This window comes from Ricinus communis, chromosome 3 (genome assembly GCF_019578655.1).
Source record: "Ricinus communis isolate WT05 ecotype wild-type chromosome 3, ASM1957865v1, whole genome shotgun sequence".
NCBI classification, from domain to species: Eukaryota; Viridiplantae; Streptophyta; class Magnoliopsida; order Malpighiales; family Euphorbiaceae; genus Ricinus; species Ricinus communis.
In genome coordinates this window covers 5764310-5785569 of record NC_063258.1, presented here as the reverse complement: position 1 = coordinate 5785569, position 21260 = coordinate 5764310, and the positions used below count along the sequence as shown (strand labels likewise).

Sequence of the window (21260 nt, the reverse complement as noted above, 5' to 3'; positions counted from 1 at the left end):
TTGTTAGAAGAAACTTAGTCTCATGGAAAAGTATAAAGCAAAATGTTGTGTCCTGGTCAAGTGTGTAATCAAAGTATAGACCAATGACTCAGTCTGTGTATGAAATAATGTGGATACATCAACTCTTAACTGAAGTTGGGCTCAAAACCTAAATACCAGCAAAGTTATAGTGACAACCAAGCTGCTGTTTAAATTACTTCTAATTTATATTTCATGAACAACTAAACATATTAAAATTAATTGTCATTTCGTTCGTGAAAGGTGCAATAAAATTTAATCTCTATAGGACATGTAAAAACTGGAGAACAACTAGTGGATATTGTTACAAAAGCTCTCAATGGAGATCTGATCAACTATATTTCTAACAAGCAGGGCATGATTAACACTTACACTCCAATTCAAGGGGGAGTAATTACAAGCTTTAGGAATATTAAAAGATTGTATATAGGCTTAACTTTAGGAATTTGATTTAATACATGTATAGGAGCTGAATTAGCGAGACTGAGATTGTTTGCATTTCCAAGTTTAGGTTTTTAGTTGGCAAAAGGTACAAAAATGTCATTGAACTTATTAGAAAAGTCCAATTAAATTCTCAATCTTTTTTTGGCTCAATTAAACCCATTAATTTTTATAAAATATCCAATTAAGTTTTTATTCTATTTTTTGGCTCAATTAAGTCCATTAATTTTTATAAAAGGTCCAATTAACCCATAATACTAACAGCGTTCAAAATGTCGTTAAGTATAAGAGTCCCATTATTTTGACAGCACGAATAATTACAGCTTTGAATATCTTAAAGTCACGCCTATATCACGTGAGGGAGCCATTTCTTTTTCTTTATTTTTGCACAATTAGCATCTATAAATCCTAATTTACAAAGAAGAGTAGTGATTTCTTTCCTCACCTGAAATGGTAGCAAACATTTCGTCTCCTTCATCACGCTCATTTGTAAGTAGAGGATGAGTGCAAGTTGTTGAGTTAGATTACATCCCACAACTTCTAATATGTTTTTGCAATAAAACCATAAAGATGTACACTTCATAGAGGGAGACCAATCCTGGAAGGAGGTTCTACGGTTGTAGGAGCTATGATGTAAGTTAAATAAACAAGTGGCTTTCTCTCCCTCACGTGATATATGCGTGACTTTAAGATATTTAGAGCAGTTATTATTTACGCTCTCAAAATAATAAGACCCTTACACTTAACATCATTTTGGACGTTGTTAGCATTAGAGGTTAATTAGATTTTTTATAAAAGTTAATGAGTTTAATTGGCCAAAGAAAAGAATGAAAACTTAATTGGACCTTTTATAAAAGTTAATGAGTTTAATTAAATAAAAAAGGAAAAAGATGGGAACTTAATTGGACTTTCTAATAAGTTCAAGGACATTTTTGTACCTTTTGCCTTCCTAGTTTGTATATAAATACCTCTTCTAACTATGAATGAAAATACAAGAAAACAATTTCTTCCTCACAATTTCAGTTACATTAATATGAGCAGCTTCTGTCGTATGGAAGACTTCAAAAGAAATAATCAGATATATTCTGTTGCTAATTGACTCTTTTCTCTGCTCCACATTAATCTAAGGAAACTTTGCATTCCAGATTTATGCCAGATCCCGAGTATAGCTCTGTTGGAGAATGCATTCAACACAAAGCGATCCTTTGACAGGAAGAGGAATGGCTAATGAAGGGAAAGCAACCAAGATGCAGCATTTTCATCCATAAAGCCTAACACGTACAAACACAGTAAATAAGTTCTATAGCATGTTTACAGAATAGAGAAAAAAATTCCTGCAAGGCTATATGCAAGCTTAGAAGCCTTTAATCTTCCTATAAAGGGGGAGGAGGAAAAAAAATAAAGAAAATAAAGCAATTACAGAGCATATACATGCCATCTTTACACTTCAAATGTTGATTCACCTACTCCTGAATGTTAACCAAGCAAGTACAGTCAAACCAGTAAATAAGCTACTCAATCTAATGCAAAAAGCTCATCCAATTGTTCATCTGTCCACTGTGGGAGTGCAACGCTCGAAGTCAGCGGCTGTCTCTGCTTAGTTCCACTAACTTCTCCGCTCCCTCTGTTGCTAAAGGGATTAAACGAGTCTGCTGCAGCACTAGCGGATGGAGCATTTTCCAATATGTTGCCTCTCCCTGCTTGAGTGGAAGGGTTTATCTGTTCACATGACACAACTTCATTGTTATTATTTTTATCTGTTTCATCAGTTGTTTCATTCGATTGATTAGCCACATTCTGATGCGCCAGTAAAAGTTCCTTCCCAGCAATAGCATTTTGATTTGTAATTTCTCTACTGCTATTGCAGCTATGCTTTGTTGCCTTGTCTCTTTCCATATGTTCGTCATGAGAACTTCCTCTTGTAGCATCTTGTCTGAGACTACTCATAATTCCTTCAGTTCTTCCCTGTGACGAAGAGAATGGCTTCTGAGGCATCCATGAATCTTCATTGCGCTCTGCAATAATGAGAGCATTTAATGAGCAGTTATACAGCAGTCCACAATCCTATGTAAAAAATGCAACACCCACGCATTAAAATTATCTCATCAGTTGCACTAGAAGCAGCACACCATTCACACATTGTCTTCTCTACATCAAGGAGAGCCGACCCCCCTCAGAAAAAGCAAAAAGAATAAAGGAAAGAAATTGAACGAGAAATATATCCCACCAGAAATTGGAGCAACATGTTTGACTGTTGGTGCAGAACAGTCTCGATTTTGCGGATCTCTAGTATCCTTGGGGATGACCTGCAAGATATTATCACAGTATATAGGACAATGCAAGTAGGGTTCTCTATATGTGCATGTGCTATTAGATGTCTATGTTTATATGTCATTATCAGTTCTCAATCAGTTACATGTAATGAGCTCTAGAACAATATGACTAATAGGGGTTAAAATCACAAGAGTATTTCCTACAGCATTTGAACTGCCTGTAAGCTGTAACATCCAGAAGTGGACCCACCGTGATTCTCTGATGTTAGCTATTAGTTTGAAGCATTCAGTCATGCACGAGAAATGTAACTTAAAGTGCTAAAAGCATTTAGACCGAGCTAAATTATGTGCATGGCAATTAAAATGAGAAAGTAGCCAGCTTGCAACAGAAACTGAACTACAATATCACATCAACTGGATATAGAGCTCGTAAATTGTAAAATTTCAAGGGATCAGTAGATAATCTTGATATTATACAACTAGGAGTAGACCAATATGTAGAATCAGTACTGTAGAAATTATGGCTTTATCAACACCCAAACATATTAGCCCCTATTAAGAAAACAGGACAGTAACCACCTGCTCTATCTTGTTTATTTTCACAATTTCAGCATTTTCAATTTTGTTACCTGGTCCACTTCTTTTTGCAACATATAATCCATATGCCTAGAATTAAGCCTAATACAAGAGAGAGAATATTGTATACTGGTGCACAGATAGTGACTAAAATATCGCAAGCTTGAAAGAGGAAGCTTTGTAAAGGTGACATGATTGCCAGTCCATAAATGTTTATCATTCACAAGACAATAGGATCATAGCTTATTTTAGTCTGTATAACCTGCAATATGAAAAAGTGTAACTTGGTCGACAGCATGTCTAACTGTCCCCAAAGCACCACCGTAATAGTTTGTAGTTGGGATGATAATAAACTAATTCATAATAGTTATTGAACTTATGTCCTCAGGCTGCCTCTCTGGAAAAAGATGCAAATGAAAGATAAAACTCAACAGATGTAAATTCAAGAAAATTTACATCTACCTAATGGCAAATAAGAATTTAATGCAGATTAACTAGGCATATAGCTCCAGCACATTAAATAATAAAGGAATAAGAGAATCAAACACCATGTCTTCTATTTTGAATATGCTAAATTAGCCAGAAAGAGAATGATTAAATAATAAAAAGAAAAGAAGTAGCACGAATCACCCAGGTATAGCTGTTAACATTAATAAGTGGATTAACTATGTTACAAGTCCAGCACGTTTATACCTAATACTTTTTCTTTTTCAATCAAGTGACTGAAATTGTATCAGAATATTAGTTAACTAATGCCATGTGGAAGACATCGCATTACTTTTTCCAAATCAGCTAGAATGATTATTGTTCTTAAGAAACAGAAATGGCCTAAAAGTAAAAAGGGACGACAAGACTTCAAATTTTTAACAACCAAATAGAACTTTACAGAAAGAGAAGAGCCTGTAGAACCTGTAAACAGATCGCCTTCCCAATAAAAGGAAAAACTATAATTGTTTTGAAAGTAAATGAAGAAACAAGCCAAAAATGTGAATGAAAAGGGCAAAACTAGTCTATTTATACCCCCTAAATCAAGATCAGAGCAGTTCATTGTGTAATCTAGTCTGCTAATAACTTGGCAAATTAAAAAATACCAAGAGAGGAAGAAGATGTACCTTGATTATATTGCTATGTGTTATGTTGAGATAATGAGCAGCACGTGAAGGAGAAAAAACTGCCACCTGAAAAATTGTCGATCTCTCAAAGCAATTACAGGCTGATTGATACAACGCAATCTGAGATATCACATTTTTAAATCCTCAATTTGCTGCATGAGCATGTTTTTATTGATGTCACAAAAAGCAATAGAATCACAAATTTAGAAACATTTTTGAGAAAATAATTCCGATCAAACCTTTTGGATTACTAGCACCGCTCCAACAGATACATCCTTTCCAAACTCAGTCTCGGCAAGTACTCTATGATGAATGGTAGCATCAATTGTGCCAGTTGGATCCTAAATCAGAACATAAAACCCACTTCAGTTGCATAAAAGATGACTTCACAACCGAAGGCAAACAAAATGTATTATTCTTACCTTAAGAGTAACCATCATGTCACCAAGGCCATTTAGTGTGTTGCAACATTTGATAATAGCAACAACCTAATCACAATATAATCAAAAGAAAAAGATGCATTAACCAGCATAATATCAGAGATTCTAATCTTCTTTAAATTAAAACCCACATGATTGCCGATCAGGGAGTGGCCATTCGAGTCTCCCCGAACACTATTTAAATCAGGATAGCTACTGCTGTTGTATAGGGCACGATCCATTTGGGTCCAACACAAAAAGAAAAAAATGCCAACATAATTAATTTATAGATAATGATAATACCTGAGGCAGCTTATCCAAGTTATTCCAGTTCTTGATCGCACTCAAGGGAATCCCAATTGCGCCATCACCGTCTGTTAAGCCTACTTACAATCAGTAAAAAAATAATTCAAGGAAATTAAAATTAACCCAAAAAATCAAACCAAGTAACTAGATATAGAAAGAAAGAAAGAACCTTTTAGCCGAATAAATTGGACTGCGGAGCGCCAGGGATGACGAGTGAAATCATCGTCATCTTCAACGCTGTCTTGGATAGCTCTTCTAAGGTACTCCTGAGTAGGGACTGCATGTTCATGTTCATGGGTATTTTCTTCATTTTTAATGTTCCGACGACGGAGCATGGCGATTTGGAGGGTTCCAGCAGGGCCGGGGATGAAGGGATGTAATTGTGAGGGAAGATTATGATTATTTTGGGAGAGAGAGCAACAGCGTTGGAGAAATGGTTGAGAGGGAGAGAGAGTGGTGGTTTGGCGCTTCAGAGGGCGGAGAGAAGGGAGGTCTGAATCGTCGAGGTCGAGAGATTCTTCCCATGGTTGGCCCATTTCTTCTTCGGGGGATTTCAAAAAAGCGCGGGAAGAAGTAACACTTTGATTGGGAACAAAATGAAGTCTTGGAAGGAAGGGAAAAAGTTAAATGAAAGGGATATTTTCCTCTTTGCGAGAGATTATTAGGTATCCCACGCCATTCATGCTTTCAACTTAATATTGTACTTTGATGAATTTACTCTATTACTATAAATATTTTAATAAATAATTTAAATAATTTTTTATTAATCAATTAATAACTATCATTTTTGATATATTTAAATTTTTGGCGGGTTCGAGAACTACCCATCATAAAAATTCCACGACTCTACAGTAAAACAACCAAAAAGCACTTCACGTGATTAGTTGTAACTTTATATATATATATATATATATATATATGTTATCAACTATTCCCTACCATCTCGATGTACAATTCAATTCATTCATGTACCCTTGTACCTCAAAGTGCTGTCATCCTATAAGTTTGTCAGAAACCGCTCTTTGTTTCGGCATCCTATTTTTGACCCAACGTCCACTTTCCCCCATCATCGAACCGCTTTTCTAAGTCAGGCTGTCACATGCCCACTAGTTTCCGTTTGGTTCGTCCTCGAACCACATATCTACTAGGAGGGTCCTGCTCTAATACCATTTGTAACGACCCGAAACCAGATCACATATGAGATATTGTCCGCTTTGGCCCTCCCTAATAGCCTTGAGGTTTTATCCTTTTAGCGAATTCGAAAACTTCCCAAGATGTCACCCATTCTGGAATTTCTTTGAACCAAACACATTTTACTTTGGAGTTTCTATAATTCTACAGCCAAACAATCAAAAGATGTCTCATATAATTAGTTCAACTCTTTACATATATGTTATCAATCATTTCCCCACACCATTTCGATATGCAATTCAATTCATTTATATACTTCTGTACTTTAAAGTGCTGTCATACTAGAAGCTTGTCAAAAGGCGCATCCTTGCCCCGACGTCCATTTTTCATCCTCGTCGGACCGCTTCTCTAGGTCAAACTATCACATTAGTAATTATAAAAAAAAAATTTAAATATCTTTATATGTAGTAGATTATTTTCATTTAATGTCTTAAAATTATATTTTATGATTATTAACCGACTTTTCTCTTTTTTCTTTGTAAAATTTTAATAATTTCCTTTTTGTATTTTAGTGAATTTATCTAGTATTAAAACTAGCTTTTCCCTTTCTTCGTGATAATCTTTTTGGTGAATTAATCTATTATTAAGAATATCTAAATAAAATAATTATATAACTTTTGATTGACTATTATTTAATAAACATCATCTTAATAGTCTTTTTTTTTAATTTATTTTATTATTAAATATTCTAAAGATGATAGAAAAAATATTTATGTTGTTGATTATATAACTCTTCATTTGGAATATTTTTTCTTCTAAAAAATAAATAATTTTTATATATATTTTTATTAATATTTGTAAAATCATAAATTTCAAAACTTTAAAAATTCTCAAGAAATCTAAATTTCAAAAAGGAAATATGCCCTAAAAGAAAAAATAGGAAATACAAATCACCAGTCAAGCTAAAAAAAGGAAAATCAATAATATTAAAATAAAAAAAAAATTATATAGAATAAATAATTAATAAAAACATTCCAAAAGGAAGCAGCAGGAAGACTTCAAAAAATAGAAAGCGAAATTCAAGCCTCGCAACAATGGAAGTCAACGTCCATTTAAAACCATAAAACTATTGTTAGCCCTTTAATCCCGGCTGTCTACCGATTCATCCGGTCACCCTCTCCCCCATAAGTAACCTCACCCAATTTCCACGCTCTCATTTTTCTTATCTCCCTCTTCTCCCCATCCCATAAAGAGTATTGGAATTTAGAGGGAGAGGAAAAGAATAAAAAAAATAAAATAAAAAACTCAAAAAAAATAAAATAAAACCAAAATTCTCAATAAAAAAACCAGAAAAAAAATATTAACTCTTCAAATCTTATTATTAATAAATAGTAAAAATTAGAGAAAATAAATTTTTAATCGCTGCAAGGAAAATCAGGTATGTTTTATTTTTTCTTTCATTTTTCATTAAATATAAAAAATTTATTATTTATATAAATTTTATAAATTTATAATTTAGTAATTTACATTCATCTCATTTAGTTTTACTGATGAGATTATTTTTTATCATTTTTTATTATTGAATCTCTATGTTAATTTTATGTTGAACTCTAAAATCATGTTTAATTATTTTTTAAAACAGATTTCTAAAGAAAATGAATAAAATTAAAAATTTAAAGCGCAACACTATAATTTTAAGAAATATTTTAAATTTTTTTATAAATATATATATCCCTTCAATTTGTTTGAAAGCTAAGAAATTGAGAGATAGTAATTTTTATAAAAAATTTAAATTAGTATGTAAACAATGCTGAAATTAGATAATTTGAGATCAAAATCTTGTGTGTTTTTCGTATTTTTTAAAAGAATATGAAATACAAACTATGGTAATGGCCTAATATTATGTATTTGTGTGTGTTATTTTACCTGCAATCTGTCATGCCTGTTATTTATTTATTTATTGATTGCTAATTGTTTGGGTTGGGTTGGGTTGGGTTTGGAAATATAATAAAAAGGAGGAAGAAGAGAGAAAAGAAAATGGCGGAGTCACCAGGATCACCAGAATCAGGAAAGAAAACGTCGTCATCTTTGATGGAAAATCTTCTTGGATTGCTTAGAATTAGAGTGAAACGAGGAGTCAACCTTGCTGTTCGTGATGTTCGTAGCAGCGATCCTTATATCGTCGTCAAGATGGGCAAACAGGTCTTTTTCTTCTTTTCTTTTCTTCCATCACAAACTTCCTTTTATATATATATATATTTATATACATACTCCATCATCCCCATCTATTATTATTATGTTTTCTTGTGAATGATTTAGGATTATAGCATATGGAATCTATTTTAATTTCTGCAAAAAAAAAAAAAAAAAGAAATACAGAAACTAAACAGTAATCGAGCCTAAAGTTTTGGGTTAGGTCCACAATTCAGATAATGGACATTCATGTAGTGGGTTACGCAAGTTCATTTCATCATCATTATAATCAACTCCTAATCTTCTGGTCTTTTGATGCAGAAACTAAAGACTCGTGTGATAAAGAAGGATGTTAATCCAGAATGGAATGAAGATTTGACTCTTTCTGTTATAGATCCTACTCTTCCTGTTAAGCTGGTAATTTCCTTTATATATATATATATATAGAATGCTACATTAATCTCTTAAAATCTTTTGATAAATGAGACAACCTAATAATATAGTTGGACAGGTGTCCTTACAGTCCTATAAATAATTTGTAAAGTTTTACTGATCAGAAAGCAGTTAAAGAAATTAAAAATCTGATCTGCTGACAGTCATGGTACATTTGTGTGTGATTCCAGACTGTGTACGATCATGACACGTTTAGCAAAGATGACAAAATGGGAGATGCAGAGTTTGATATCAGACCATATATAGAGGCCTTAAGGATGAATTTGGCAGGCTTTCCAACTGGCACCATAATCAAAAGGATACAGCCAAGCAGACAGAATTGTTTATCTGAAGAAACATGCATAACTTATACTGATGGCAAGGTGGTCCAAGATCTCTGCCTCAGATTAAGAAATGTTGAATGTGGTGAAGTGGAAATTCAACTGCAATGGATTGACCTCCCTGGTTCCAAGGGATTATAAAAAAGAAAACTATGATCTTAAACTTTTTTCTGCTTTTCTTGTATATCTGTTCAGTGGGCTGGTTCAAGCTTCCACCCACCAGTTACATTATGAGGTTCGTGGTGAGGTTGGTTTGCCTGTAGTTGTGCATTGCAAGCTGACCTTGTATGTATTTGTATTTGCCTATTTGTATCAGGTTTGTAGCTCATCATCATATAGGAGTGGCAATTTTGGGTTTTTCATTATTATGAATGCTAAAAGTTCAATGTGCAGTACTTTTGCACCATTTGTCGGACAATTCTGAATCTTAAAATCATAAATCTTTTAATTTCTTTCCCTTTCATGCTGTTTAGTCTTTTCAACCGTGAACAGAAGAAATTGGCGTGAAGGAAAAACATGAGTGAAAGAATTGTGCTTGTGTTTGTATTTTCTAAAGCAGTTTTACCTGCATGAATGTCATTATCCTGTGCCTGGAGTATTTGCTTTCTTACTGTTAAGAGTTGTTCATTTGGTGCTCCTGAAATTGACTCACGAGTCTGATTACCCTGATGCATACTTCCTCAGGAACTTGTCATACATGTTCCATCAAACTTCTGAGAGGAAATTTAAGAAAGAAATTCCACTCCTAGTTTATATTACTTGGACTTGCATCTGCAGGTTATGGTTACTTTAGTTTCTTGTGGATGATACTGCCATAGCTTCTGCCGCAGCTATTGATAACCCATATATGTAACACTGCCATAGCTTTCTCGTGGACCTACATTTGAACTTTCCTGCACCATCTTAACAGCTACAGCAATAACTTGACTCTTGCAATCACGAATTAAGACATCCAAAACACCTGTGGCTTTACTGTCAGGGATAGCTGATGCATCGATATTGATCTTGTAAATGTTGCCAACTGGTGCTGTCTAGAATTTACTTGCAAGAGGTAGCTGTTAGTAGGTCTTATCTATGTCAGGCTACTCTAAATTCGGACAAAAAGTACTAGCCCTGGAATTGGCAACTGGAACTTAAGTTTATGGAATTTTTCTCCTGTTTGTTAATTATTAGAGAGTCGACTGGAATTGGCATTTGATAATAGTCTTCGCTTCAGGAGTTAAGAAAATCCCCTTTAATTAAGTTGCCTTCCCATCAGATCACTGTGATCAAAATTTGGAGTTGATACTGAGCGGAGGACTCGTACAATTCTGTCCCATAAGCAAATTATGAAGCCAAATTCTGATGGAGCAAAAGACCAGCTTTGCAACCCATCTTTACCCCAGCTTGCATCCTTCAGTTGCATCATGGGAGTTCTTGAGGAATGTTTTGCCCTTAAGAATTTGAGCATATAAACATGAATCATGAACTAAAAATCTCCACCCTGTTTAGGCAATTAGTGATCTTTTAAAGTTATGAACATGGGTCTTATTAGGCAACTTTTCAAAAATATATTAAATCAAAAAGAATATTGTTTTTATTGTGTAACATGGATCTAATTCTTTTTCTCAAAAATACTTTTTCTTTATTTTTCTTTTCAAATTTATATTTTTTTAACTTTAGTTGTTTTTCAGTTGCTTGTCAATTATTTTCGGTTGTTTTTAGTTGTTTTTAATTATTTTTTCGGCAGTTATTCCATTGTTTTTCTTAAAAATAATTGAAAAAAAAAAAACTAAAAGTCAACCAAACCTATAGAATTGAAAAAGGAAGTTACAAATTCATATTTTTATACTTTAACACGATAAAAATGAAAAGAAAAACCCTAAAATTTGATTAAAAAATAAATTAAAAAAATGTTTATTTCTGATATTTTTCCTAAGTATTATATAGCATGTGCCTATTAAATGAATGGGTCTATAATCTAAAATTTAGTCCTATTTAATCCCAATAAGTATGGCCTTAATTGTCTTCGAAACCGTTATTTTTGTGTTTAGTTGAAGTTTTTAAAATTTGTTTATAAATTTAAAATTTATATATTTTGGATGAAGTAATAACTAATTTAAAATTTTATATAATTAAATTTGTGTAGAATTTATTATAGTTAAATTAAAGTTAAATAAAATAAGTAAAATTTTCAAATGAATTCTTCATTAATAAATGAATATATTTTATAAAACTAAAATAAATTTTAAACTTCATCATTTTTTTATTTTAATTTTTTCTTTCATATATTTTTTATCAAATGAATTTAACTGCTTTAACTGAGTTGGCCATTGTTAGGCAGATTCATTTCTTCATTTATATAAGAAAAACCCTTTGTTTAGTCCATTATGTGAGCACCCTAAGTCAGCATAATACTGCGTGGATAAGTAATTATGAGGTGGAAGAGACATATTTAGCTCAAAAGGTTTGGCAAATCTGATCCAATAGCCACAAAGACAACTCTTTTTGACCATATTTATAAAGCAAAAGGTAACTTTGAGACTATGAACTTGATGTCCCTATGAGAATTTGACTAAAGGAGTTAAAAAAAATATCATAATTAATTTCGCCCCACTAAAAGTCACCTCATTAATATTTTTCACTCTTACAAAATATCAAGTTTAATCTTTTTTCTTTATGATTTTGTTCATCAATTGGTCACCCACTTCGTCGGTTTTGGGCGTCGGAATGCGTCTGTCAAAAAAGTTAAGCTTAAATGTCTGCATTCGAATTCGAAAAAGTTTGATTATCTTTTAAATGAACTTAAAATTATTTATTTTTTAAGCTTATACGACAAGTCCGATTTACTGAAAACATAACTTCTAAAAATTATAAATTTTAGTTAGAAGTTGACTTCATAATATTTTATATTTAAACAGTGAAAAGGTAATATAACTATTTTATATTCATTTAATTTTTCAAATATAGTATACTCAGAGCAATAACACAAGATAATAACATAGTACAAATCAAATAAGAAAAATCATAGACAAGAATTGAAAATATTTGGATCTTGGATTTATTAAATAAGAAAATCCACAAACAACATTATGTTTATACTACAAGAATTTAAATCAAAATAGGAGTAAATCCAAATTATTTTGAATATCAATCAACATTAATTATTGTATTCAACATAATTACATAACTCACAATGAAAACAATTAAATAAATTTTTGAACTTTAGAATCGCATTTATTATAATGGATTGCTAAACCCAATTTAACAAAAAAAAAAAAATAAATAACTATCAAAGAAAGTAGTTACTAAAAACTACTCTCTCCGTTACATATTAACCGTCACTTTTTATTAATTCTTTCGGATTAAAAAATTATTTAATAGATTTGATTATAAGAAAAAATTAATTAAATTAGACTAAATTACCCTTCTATAGATATTGTAAAATTTATTACACATGTTTCAACACAAAGATAGAATTAAAAAATAATATTATATCAAATATATAAAAACGACAGACAATTAAAATTTTTTAATTTGAAAAAAGATAAATCATATAGAATTATCTTTATACTAAGATATATATTTTTAAGTAAAATAGAAAACAAGAATATGATTCTTTCTGATTTTCTCTACAAAATTAAAGAAATTTAATGAGTAATTTTCGTTTGTGATTTTATTCTTGCCCCAATAATCTAATTCCAGATTCAAAATCCCTTATGCTTCTTTATAAATTAACAATTATTATAACATTCATTTTTATATATTAGATAAAAGAAAATTCTTCAGAAACAATTAAGAACACTATCCACATGATTATAACAAAACAATTCAAATTTAAACATGAAGTTTAGACAACTTATCATCATATATTTCTGTGTGCATTATTGCTGTGGCTGTAGTAATTGCCACTAGGAAACCATTTTTGGCAGAAAAAAGTTTCTAACATAAAATGAAAGATGTTGAGAATACTGAGGTTGAATTTAAGATAGTAGAAATGAATATGTTGTATCATATAGAAGCATGTATTCTCAAATGTCAAAGGGCAGTCACTTTCTCATAGCCTACCAAAGAAAAGTATGAAGATTATGATTACGGGCCCATATATTGGGATTACATTTTGTATGAGTTAGTGAATAGTCAGGCTTATTACGTGATTTGGTGGTTTTACGCCTACCCATTCTCTAGTGTCGATCACGGGTCCATAGATCAGGTTGTGACAATTATGATTGAAAAGAAAAATATAACAAATTTATAGCAAAGCTAGAGCTATGTTATGTTTAAAAAGCTTATAATTGTAGAATAATTAACGGCCGGAATTATAATATGAGAATTAAAAATGTATCGAATTCGAGTATTTTATTTAATTCGCAGAGAGACGGTTGAAATATTCAAATACAAATGAAATTCTCATTTTAACAAAGAAATATCAAATAGGATTATGCAATAAAAGAATAATGTGACTTAGGATATAAATAGAATTGTATTAAATTCTAACACAAAAATGGTACCAAATGAAAAAGTGGTATGCATTATCTCTTCAAACATATATAGGAAAAGCTTTAAATTATGTGCATGCTTACTCAATTATTTTAGCAAATCTGTAACAAAAGTTTTCAAGTTTCTGAAACAAGAATGGAGAGGCATATTGACCCTTAAAGAATTTAATGAGTAAGGGTTTATTTTTATATTAAATATTTGCATAAAGGGCATGGATGATCTTGAGAGGAAGTGTTCCAACTAAATCCAAATGGTTCAATAATTTACTGACAATGGCATATAATGCAAGGTGACACATTTGCTTGCTTGTTGTGGTGGTGGTGCAATTTCTCTTTATAGGCCAAACCCATACTATTGGAAGCCAAGTCAGCAGTATCTCCTCAAGGTTGAGGCTACTACTACTATTACATCTTTATTCAATTGTGCACTGTTTGGTTAAAATATATTATTTTATTTATTTTATTTATAAAAAACTAAATAATTTTTTTATTTAATATGTTAAATAGTAATTTTGAAATTCATTTTAAATGAAATGAATATTATATTGAAAAAGTTAAAATGAATTATTTCAAATAAACATTTTTATTAAAAGAGAAACTATAAGTGAAAATAAGATGAAATAATAAAATTAAAATGATATTTTAATTTTATAAAATATATTGAATTATCAATATAAAATTTATTTAGAATTCTATTTATTTTATTAGAAATTATTTTAGTTATAGCTAATTTTATAAAATTAATTAAATAATATTTCTATCCTTTCATAAAATTTTAACTATTATTTTTCTTAATTTTAAAAAAGTCTCATCTTTCAGCTTACCGTTGATTTCTTTTAAGTTAGTGGTGTTTTTTTTCTTCTTATTTTATATTAATTTATTTTAATAAATAAATATTAGTATCTCTTTTAAGAATTTTATAGTCCTCTGTTATGGAAATATTGAATTGTCTTTGTATAGAAGTTTTATGGTCCTCTATTACGAGGTATTGAGTTTTCTCCCTAGAGAAGTGATAAAGAGAAACTGTGTGTTTGAAATTATTTTTGGGTGTTTCAAAAATAAATTTGAAATTTTTTGATTTAACATATTAATTTTTATATTTTTTTATAAACTGCTTTTTTTAAATTTATTTTCTAAAAAAGCATAATTTATCTTTTTCTTTTTATAAAAAAATTTTAGAATTCAAAACATAATAAAAAATAAAAATTGAGGTTAGAGAAAATACCAAACACATATAAAGAAGAGATTCAATTCAACATTTATTCTACACGATACCAGTAAGCTATATATTGACTTTATATAGGTGTTTTTTGATAACTCTAATTTTTTTTAATAATTTTTTATCTTTTTACTTTATAAAATAACTTTTATAATATTATTATTGTAATTAAATAAAAACTCATATGAATTAAAATATTACTAAAATTAAATTAAGAGTATTATATATTTTTTTTCAATTTTTACATTGAATAACTTGAACTCTAAGGTATATATATAGTGTAATATAATAATTTATCAATTTTTTTTATAAAATTAGGAATGTATATAAAATTATAACAAGATTAGAATTTGAATTAAATTAATAACTAATAAATTCTATTAGAATTAAAAAAATTAAATTAATTACATATATAAAATTAAGATCAGCTAACATTAAACATTATTTAAAAGTAGTTAGTCAGTTGTGCTTTATATATATATACTATAGATTGACTACTTTAGAGGTAAACATATAGTAGAGTTAGTTTAAAACCAAGCTGAATTACCCAAATTGAATAACCGAATTACCTATAAATTAAAAACGAATTAAATCATATACAAGACTAAATCAAATTAAATTAAACTAAGTAAACTCAATTAAACCAAACCGAACTAAATAAAAAATTAAATAATTTAAAATAAATTAAACTACATTGACCAAATTAAACATAATGTAATTAAAATAAAAATATGAAATATCTTTTATTCATAAAAAAATAGCAAAAGGGATCTTCTCTTATTTTTGGAAACATTTGCATAATGGTTATTAGGGAGACACTATTAGGGTTATACTGAATTTGTTTTCAATTTTTTTAATAAGAGATTGAAAGCTGAAAATCAAATAACACATTCGAACATTCCAACTAAATTGAACCAAATCATATTAATTCTAATTTTAAAATAATTGAAAAATATATAAAAAATATAAATTAAACCCAACTAAATTATCAATATATATTTTAATTTCTTACTCAAGCCTACATACAAGGAAGGAAGGAAGATAGCAAAGAGCTCACAAGTAAGTGAAGACAGTTTAGGCAGACAATGGTCACTTGTTAGGTCATTATTTTTATGATGAAATAATATAAGCACATTATGGTTATTCAAAAAGATGTCATATAAAGCACCAAACATAGACCAAGAATGAAAAGGAAAGGTGTCAAGAAAAGGTAATATGTGTAACTAAAAAGAATAGGAGATAGAAGAAAAAGAGGGAAGAAAAAGGGAAGAGAAACTTTGGATGTGACAATTGTCTCCCAATATTCCAAAGGAGTCACCATCAAATCAAAATCTCCCCCCTTCTTGTTAATGGAGGGTCCCTAATTGCACTATCTTCTAATTACACATTCTAAAAAGCATTTAATCTTTTTTTTTTCTTTCTTTCTCTAAAGTATAATCTTAATTTGAGGATTAATTTAATTCTTGCAATCTAATAGGGTACTAAACGACAAACTAAATGTCACTAACAATAACCCAGAAGCTACAAGGTTAATTACTTTAAACCTAATAATCATAAATCATAATCAATCAACTAGCAGCAGACATTTCTTTTCAAACATTTTCTTTATGGTTATAAATAAAGAGAAAATACTTAAGTTCGAGACTTTATTTAAATTGAAATATGCACGTATAATTTAATAAATATAAATACCCAACACTAAATTTTCTTATTAACATTCATTTTACATCTTTTAGTTAGAGAGCTCAGGTTCCTTTTATAATGTCTTTATAAACTACTAATTTGTCTAATCTCAATACAAAGATTTTGACTTAAAAGAAACAAAAACAAATTCAAATTTCCAATTCTACAATGAATACAATAATTAAAGGGTTATGGGTGCAATGTTGCATTTTCAGAAATATTAGATCCTAAAAAATTAAAATTGCATTCCTTTCTGTTCCACCTTTCTCTATTGCATTGCTACCACAAATTCTTGAAATAGGGTTTGAAGGAAAAGTAAACTAGGAAAACTTTTTTTTTTTTTCTTTTCTTTTCTTTCCTTCATAATTTGACTAGAGGAACATTGATTTTACAACTTTTACTAGGAAAATTAAAAATTTTGCAAGAAAAGCCTCATCATCATATGATCATGGCTGGTGGTGGTTGTTTCTCTCCATGGCATTGAAACAATTTTTAGATGCCAACTTCTAGCTCCATCAATTGTGTGCTTCCATGGGTGCTAATTTCTTGATGATTTTGCATTTCCCACAACTCACAACCCCAATAGAATGTAGTACACAAGAGTTATAGGCAATGCAATCAGCATCCCAAATATCACCCTGCAAATTTCAAAATAAAATTAAGGAAAAATTAGTTAACCCGGCGGCTCCACAACCTCCAGGAGTACTGTAAAGATTAAAAAGGTGGAAAATATACATACCCTGTGCTGAGAATATCAGGGTGTACGTTGTATTCCTTGGCAAAGACAAAGGGGACAATTCCTTGTGGTAGAGCTGCCTGTTTGTTTTGTTTAGAAATCCAACCACAGTAAAGGCCAAAAGAAAAAAAAAAAAAACATGTTAGTAATGTTACAGAATATAGATGTTTGTTTCACATTAATGAGCGCCCCCCCACCCAAACAAGTCCTTGCTTATAGCTGGATTAAGTCATTTGCTTCACTCTTTTCATGAATTCTTCTTGTATCTAAGTAGCCTGATAAAAATGACTATTTTTTTTCTGGGTCTTTTCAGAATGAAAGTTTTCTGAAACTATGAAAAAATTAAAAAGTATTTGTCTTTGTTTTGTTCATTTGGCAATACCTAATTCTGCATGCCTTCAAAAAGATTCAATGTTTTTGCACTAGGAACCAAAGGCTAAAAGAAAAATGAAAGAACTGACAAAAACTACAACTTGAATAAAGAATATTATCTGAAAATGGCCAAATTTTTTTATTTGTTTAAAGAAGTGAAAAAAAAAAAACATTTGGAGGTTTTGTAGTTAAGTAGGATTGGTTGTGTCAGAAGGAAGCAGGAGAGAGAGAGAGAGAGAGAGAGAGAGAGAGAGAGTGACCTGGACAATGGCAACATGTAAGAGCGTTCCTCTAAGGCCAACAGCAATAGAAGCAGCTGCCATGACAGCTGGACCTGTAAGGAATCTCACAGCCATAGCAAAAGCTGCAATGGAATTTCCACATGCTATGATCCTTGGTTGCAAAGCCATGAACAGACCTGTTATGACATCAAAAAACCCATCACCACCACCACCACCACTACTGCTATTACTGTACTACCACCATTTTCTTTTCTTTTCTTTTGAAAGATTTGAAAGACCTTTCATCATCACTCTCACTACCCACCAACACAAACTTACAAAAAAGTGAAAGGTATAAACATGTATTATATTATTATAGATTATAGTATAGACTATAGAGTGAAAAAGATAAAAGCAAGAAAAACCCAACACCATTATCATCCCCAATACTGTTCTTGCTCATTACGTTGCTTTGTTTTGCCAGTTTGTTTTGCTTGCTTTCTCACAAACATTAATTATGAAAAAGTAAGGATTCCCTTCAAAGAAAGATCTATATTAGTAAACAAAAGTTATGTAACATACTGACCAAGACTGAACATGGCCATGCCAAGTCCTGCATCTGACAGAATGGAAATGGACTTTGCTATGATGGCAGGCATTTCTACATTCCACCTAAAAACACACACACACACACATGGACATATTAATTAAAAAGTTATTTAAGAAGAAATAAGAAAAACCCAAAACTCAAATTTGAACAAAATACATGATCTTAATGGATTTTAGTCAGATGAAAGAGACAGAACTCCCTATACCTGAATGAAACTAGAGACCAAGTTAAACCAATTAAGCTTGAGTAAGTGTTGGGGTTTCTAATGAGTTTCCTCCAAACCATGATCAGTATAAGTCTTGTCATGACACTTGTTGGAGGCATGGGTTTTGGCCTTCCATCATCCATTACTTTTTCACCCTTATGGTTGTTCATTTCTCTCTCTGCTCCCCTATTGCCAAAGCTGAAATCTTCTCTCTCCATATATTCCTCTTGATGATGATTCTCTCTATGTCCATCAACTGAAACTCCAAAAAAAAAAAAAAAAAAAACCTTACAACTAAATCACTAACAGAATCAAGAAAACTGTGTGCTTTTAATAAATAATAATGAAAGTAGGAACTGAGAAAATTGTAATGACCTTTTCCTGGAGACACAGCCAATCTAACATCTTTCTGATCATGAGCACCATATTCATGACTACCAAATACATCAGAAACAGGAGAAGCACTAGAACTCCATACAAACATGTGAAGATCCCTGCCACCTCCATCTTCAGCACCACCTTTATGTTGTGCTTGACCATTAGGCTTCTTTGCGTTATTGTTAGCAGCAGCAGTTCCTTTAGACCCAGTTGGTGAAAACATTCCAGGGTTTGGTGCAGGATAATGGGTTGCACCACTGGCCCCATGGTAATGGTACCTTGGCTTGTTACTACCATCTTCTTCAAAGTTCGATGGCCTAGGTGTGGGTCCCCTAGAGGCAGATAGACCATAAACATCTGAAGCACCAAAGTTGGAGTTTCTCCCAGCAGCCATCATGGAGTAAAAATCAGTATGATTGAAACTAGAACCTCTAGGAGTTGGGTTTCTTGATGATTGCAAAGAGTAAATTTCAGCATTTGTTAGATTTGATGGTCTGGGTGTTGTAGAAGACAAACCTTGGGACCTTCTTGAGAAAATATCTGATCTTGAAGCATTAGATTTTCTAACAGTGACATGAAGTTTACCATCTTCTTTAATCTCAGCTTCAGTTTCCAAAGGTTGCCTTCCATCAAGTGACATGATATCAGAATCAACATGGATGGAGACAATAGAGCCAGCAGTATCTGGGAATTGCTCAGAAATGAGCATTTTAGCACCTCTATATTCAAACATGAAAAGCATTAAAGTGTACCAAATAATACACTGGAGAACAACTATTTGCACCATTAAACTACCAGAAAAATCACCATACATTCCTTTAAGCAAAGGAATACCCATAACAAGAGTATTTGGTAAAGTTGATAGAGAAAACAGTGTAATAGTCCATTCTAAGCAACCCCTTCTGCTACAAAAGGTCCAGGCTGCCAACACTAAAAGAACTATGATCTTCTGGAGAGTATCAGCAGCTATGAAGCGAAAGTTCATAGTATAAGGATTATTGGTGGAGATGAAATGGAAAGAGAGCAAAGGTACTGCAAAAAGTGCAACAAAACGATTGATCCCTGAACACTGATCAGGAGTGAAAATCTTCCACCATTTCACTGATCCATAAGCCAAGATCATAGCCACGTATAGTGGCACCATTGCAGTCATTACATGGTAAAAGTCTAAAGCTGTGATCATCTTCTTCTTCCTCTGGTTAATTCCTTGATCAAACCTTTCACTCAAAGATTTTTCTTTTCCTTTCTTTTCAAAGAAACAAAAGAGACAACTAGTTCAAGATTGACAGAAAATCTGAACAAACAAAAACTGCTGCTGCTGGTGGTAGTGATGGGGATGATAATGAGAATGGCAAAGCATGTGGGTTTATGGGGTTCTGGGAGAAAGTGTATGTCTGGTGTGGGTGGGTAATAAACAGAGAGAAAAGGGTTTCTTTTTTTTCTTTTTTCTTTTCTTTTTCTCTGCTGCACTATACAATATACTACAGCTTTGCTTTGAGAGTTGCGAGCAAGCTTGCACACTCTTGCAGTCTCCAAAGCACCAAGCTTTTCTTTTTTTTCTTTCTTCTTTTTTTATCCTTTTGTTTTTATCCTTTTTGTTTTAAGCTGTGTTTGGATTAGAGAAAGAGAAGGGAGGGGGGAAGGGAAGGAAAGATTGTGGGTGGCTCTATCTTCTATGGAGTAAGATGAGAGATGGGGGTGGTGTTACAAAGTGTAGCAGAAAAAGCATATATTGGGTGAGAAGTGAGGCATGTTATGTAAGGACTTGTTTGGGAGATGAGATGTTACTTTTTTTTTTTTAATTAAATTTTAAGCACTGAAAAATAAAAGGAAAAAAAAAAAACAACCTCTCTCCTTTCTTTTTCCTCCTTTTTTTCCAGGATTCTACCTTTTGGATCCTTGGGTAATGGCTACAATTTATAGATAGATATTCCAAACTCATTCATTCAATGAATTTTGTGTATATTATTCCTATGTCTTTACCCTCTTACATGGTTTATAATAAGAGTTTACTTTCTACAAAATGTCAAACCTAATTTTTTTAAAAGTATATTTTATAGAAAGTTGAAAATCTTAAAAAAGTTATATTGTGTTTAATACATAAATTAAATTCACG

The 21260-nt window shown here is 31.3% G+C and overlaps 3 protein-coding genes across 5 annotated transcripts; 1 reads left to right on the top strand and 2 right to left on the bottom strand.

Annotated features, from left to right (window-relative positions):
• Positions 1-1720: 1720 nt before the first annotated feature.
• Positions 1721-5791, bottom strand: LOC8283126 (homologous recombination OB-fold protein). 3 transcript variants are annotated; one of them, XM_048371566.1, is made up of 7 exons: positions 5315-5791; positions 5143-5213; positions 4843-4908; positions 4660-4761; positions 4421-4540; positions 2687-2765; positions 1721-2474 (listed from the first exon to the last, which is right to left on the bottom strand). In XM_048371566.1, the coding sequence occupies exons 1-7, from the start codon at positions 5679-5681 to the stop codon at positions 1975-1977; spliced, it is 1305 nt and encodes a 434-aa protein (XP_048227523.1). In that variant the 5' UTR covers positions 5682-5791; the 3' UTR covers positions 1721-1974. The 3 variants fall into 3 exon arrangements, with proteins under 3 accessions (XP_048227523.1, XP_015581661.1, XP_015581662.1); XM_015726175.3 differs by having other exon boundaries at positions 5143-5222; positions 5315-5790; XM_015726176.3 differs by having other exon boundaries at positions 4421-4486; positions 5143-5222; positions 5315-5789.
• A 1705-nt stretch (positions 5792-7496) lies between these two features.
• LOC8283127 (protein C2-DOMAIN ABA-RELATED 4) lies at positions 7497-9703 on the top strand. The gene is made up of 4 exons (XM_002530440.3): positions 7497-7714; positions 8292-8478; positions 8791-8886; positions 9093-9703. Exons 2-4 carry the CDS (start codon positions 8314-8316, stop codon positions 9381-9383), a joined length of 552 nt encoding a protein of 183 aa, XP_002530486.1. The 5' UTR covers positions 7497-7714; positions 8292-8313; the 3' UTR covers positions 9384-9703.
• Positions 9704-16842: 7139 nt separating this feature from the next.
• LOC8283128 (probable auxin efflux carrier component 1c) lies at positions 16843-20928 on the bottom strand. Its single transcript, XM_002530441.4, has 6 exons — positions 19142-20928; positions 18767-19022; positions 18538-18623; positions 17991-18148; positions 17362-17438; positions 16843-17260 (listed from the first exon to the last, which is right to left on the bottom strand). The coding sequence occupies exons 1-6, from the start codon at positions 20325-20327 to the stop codon at positions 17194-17196; spliced, it is 1830 nt and encodes a 609-aa protein (XP_002530487.2). The 5' UTR covers positions 20328-20928; the 3' UTR covers positions 16843-17193.
• Positions 20929-21260: the final 332 nt, after the last annotated feature.

What these genes read in the sequence shown, in the direction of transcription:
- LOC8283126 (XM_015726175.3), bottom strand. Translation starts at nt 5,681, where the DNA reads ATGGGCCAACCATGGGAAGAATCTCTCGACCTCGACGATTCAGACCTC. An exon ending in ACTTGGATAAGCTGCCTCAG is followed by an intron (nt 4,909 to 5,142) that starts GTATTATCATTA and finishes TATTGTGATTAG; the next exon opens with GTTGTTGCTATTATCAAATG. An exon ending in CGGTGCTAGTAATCCAAAAG is followed by an intron (nt 4,541 to 4,659) that starts GTTTGATCGGAA and finishes GTGATATCTCAG; the next exon opens with ATTGCGTTGTATCAATCAGC.
- LOC8283127 (XM_002530440.3), top strand. Translation starts at nt 8,314, where the DNA reads ATGGCGGAGTCACCAGGATCACCAGAATCAGGAAAGAAAACGTCGTCA. An exon ending in TCGTCAAGATGGGCAAACAG is followed by an intron (nt 8,479 to 8,790) that starts GTCTTTTTCTTC and finishes CTTTTGATGCAG; the next exon opens with AAACTAAAGACTCGTGTGAT. An exon ending in CTACTCTTCCTGTTAAGCTG is followed by an intron (nt 8,887 to 9,092) that starts GTAATTTCCTTT and finishes GTGTGATTCCAG; the next exon opens with ACTGTGTACGATCATGACAC.
- LOC8283128 (XM_002530441.4), bottom strand. Translation starts at nt 20,327, where the DNA reads ATGATCACAGCTTTAGACTTTTACCATGTAATGACTGCAATGGTGCCA. An exon ending in TGGTCTCTAGTTTCATTCAG is followed by an intron (nt 18,624 to 18,766) that starts GTATAGGGAGTT and finishes GTGTGTTTTTAG; the next exon opens with GTGGAATGTAGAAATGCCTG. An exon ending in CCTGATATTCTCAGCACAGG is followed by an intron (nt 17,261 to 17,361) that starts GTATGTATATTT and finishes TGAAATTTGCAG; the next exon opens with GGTGATATTTGGGATGCTGA.